Source organism: Acanthisitta chloris, unplaced genomic scaffold (assembly GCF_000695815.1).
Source record: "Acanthisitta chloris isolate BGI_N310 unplaced genomic scaffold, ASM69581v1 scaffold28945, whole genome shotgun sequence".
Classification (NCBI taxonomy): Eukaryota; Metazoa; Chordata; class Aves; order Passeriformes; family Acanthisittidae; genus Acanthisitta; species Acanthisitta chloris.
The window spans coordinates 4,083-5,859 of NW_008672546.1; the positions used below are offsets into that span (position 1 = coordinate 4,083).

Genomic DNA, 1,777 nt, shown 5'->3' on the forward strand with positions numbered 1-1,777 from the left:
GCAGGGAGCTTGGCCTCTGCCTCTCCCCCGCCTTGAGTCACTTCACTAAGTCACACCGTAGCCGATGTCCTTGGTCTTGTCCCGTGCCCTGGCCCCGCGGAGGCACTGCCCGGGGGGGGGCTGTGCTGGTGTCTGTATTTGTCCCTTTTTTTTTTTGAGATTTTATTTTGTTTTTTCTTTATTTTTTTGGTTGTTTTGTTTTGTCTTTCGTTTTGGGTTTTTTCCCCCCCCCCACCTAATTTCTTGTGATTACAACCGACATGAAATGAATATAAAAGGGTTTTTTAATGAAAACACAAAGAGCAACTGTGTCTGTTTCTTGAGGTTATTGCTGATTAGGGGGAGGGGAGAGAGAGCAGCATCTCCCTGCCTAGAGTTAGGGCTGGAAAACAACCTCATGGGTCTCCAAATTCCTTCCAGACCTGATGAGGGAATGGGAAGCCACACTGGGCACCTGTGCTGGGCTCTGCCTCTGCTCCAGGGGCTGCTCCAAGCCTCTCTCCTCACCATCATCATCCTCTCTACAGCCAGAGGCAGATGCTGGAGCCTGATCCTTCTGCCCCAAGGGCAGCAGCAAGGCTGGGCATCAATTTTTGGGCTAAAACCAGAGTAAAAAGGGTGTGTTGTCTCCTGACAGGGAGGGACAGCACAGCAGGTCAGGCTGTTGCTCTCTTTGCTCTTTTGCAACTCTCCAAAGCTTTTGTCCATGTCCAAGAAAGACATTCCCATTCCTCTGTGCCCTGACCCTTGAGGGAGGATGCCCTGACCCACCCTGAGGCTGCTCTAACTTTGTCCTGGGACAGTTTGTTTTCTCTTCTTCCAGGGCTGATTTCACACCACGTAAACAGAACCCAAATAAAACCCAAACCATCTCTGTGTTGCCTTTTGCCCAACTGCTGGGAATGGGAGGCTAGGAGGGAGGTGGAATGAGGTGGCCTGGAGTGGGACTATAGGCTCAGTCCCATCCTTGGGATGGGAATGATGTGGGGACAACCCAGACCCCCAATATTGGGGCATTTAAAGGTGGATATTGGGGCACTCCTGATCCCAGCTCCTCCCACCCCTGGTCCCACCAGGGCAGGGGACACGCCTGGGGGTGCTCACTGCCTATGGAATGGGGGCCCAGGCCATGAGGATGCCCAGGTCTTGGGGTGGAGTTGCTCCTTCAGAGCTTAATCCCACCCTGATACCCTCCCCCAGGTTTTGGGGTGGAGTTGTTCCTCCAGAGCTTAATCCCACCCTGATACCCTCGCACACCCCCAAAGAAACCTCAGCCCAGTGCAAAACTAACCAGTTTATTGCTTCTTGTGCTCTTCCTACCCAACAAAACCAAGGACTTGAAGGCATTGAGGCCACAGGGACACAAGGGACCCCACTGGGGGCTGGAGGTGACCCCACCAGGCACTTGGGGGAACCAAGGCACATTACTGCAGGTCCCCAGTGCAGGGGACAAGGACAGAGCTGTGCATGGGGCAGGCAGGACAGGTCCCCACACAGACAGGCACAAGGTTAGGGGCAAGATGGGCTGGGGAGGGGTTAGTAGATGCTCCTAATGAGGCTTTTGGAGGAGACAACACCCCCAGAGGATGTCACTTCATCTCCACATCCACCGCGTGCTCCAGGGATGGGGCGAAGGGTCCCACCAGCCAGGTCAGGGGGGTGTTGTAGGACACATGTTCCACCAGCTCATCCATCAGCTGCCGAGCCTTGGTGGCATGGGCACGGGCCCTGGCCAGCACACTGCCTGTCATGTCCTGGAAGGAGGTGGCAGAGGCCA

At 54.9% G+C, this 1,777-nt stretch overlaps 1 protein-coding gene across 1 annotated transcript in view; it reads right to left on the reverse strand.

Annotated features, from left to right (window-relative positions):
- Positions 1 to 1,589: 1,589 nt before the first annotated feature.
- The window catches only part of LOC103802119 (perilipin-3-like), a gene marked incomplete at its 5' end in the record, with an annotated part of 563 nt that continues 375 nt past the window's right edge, over positions 1,590 to 1,777 (reverse strand). Inside the window, one exon of the mRNA XM_009074572.1 lies at positions 1,590 to 1,771. Coding sequence (XP_009072820.1) covers positions 1,590 to 1,771 — 182 coding nt within the window. The remainder of the gene's footprint in view (positions 1,772 to 1,777) is intronic.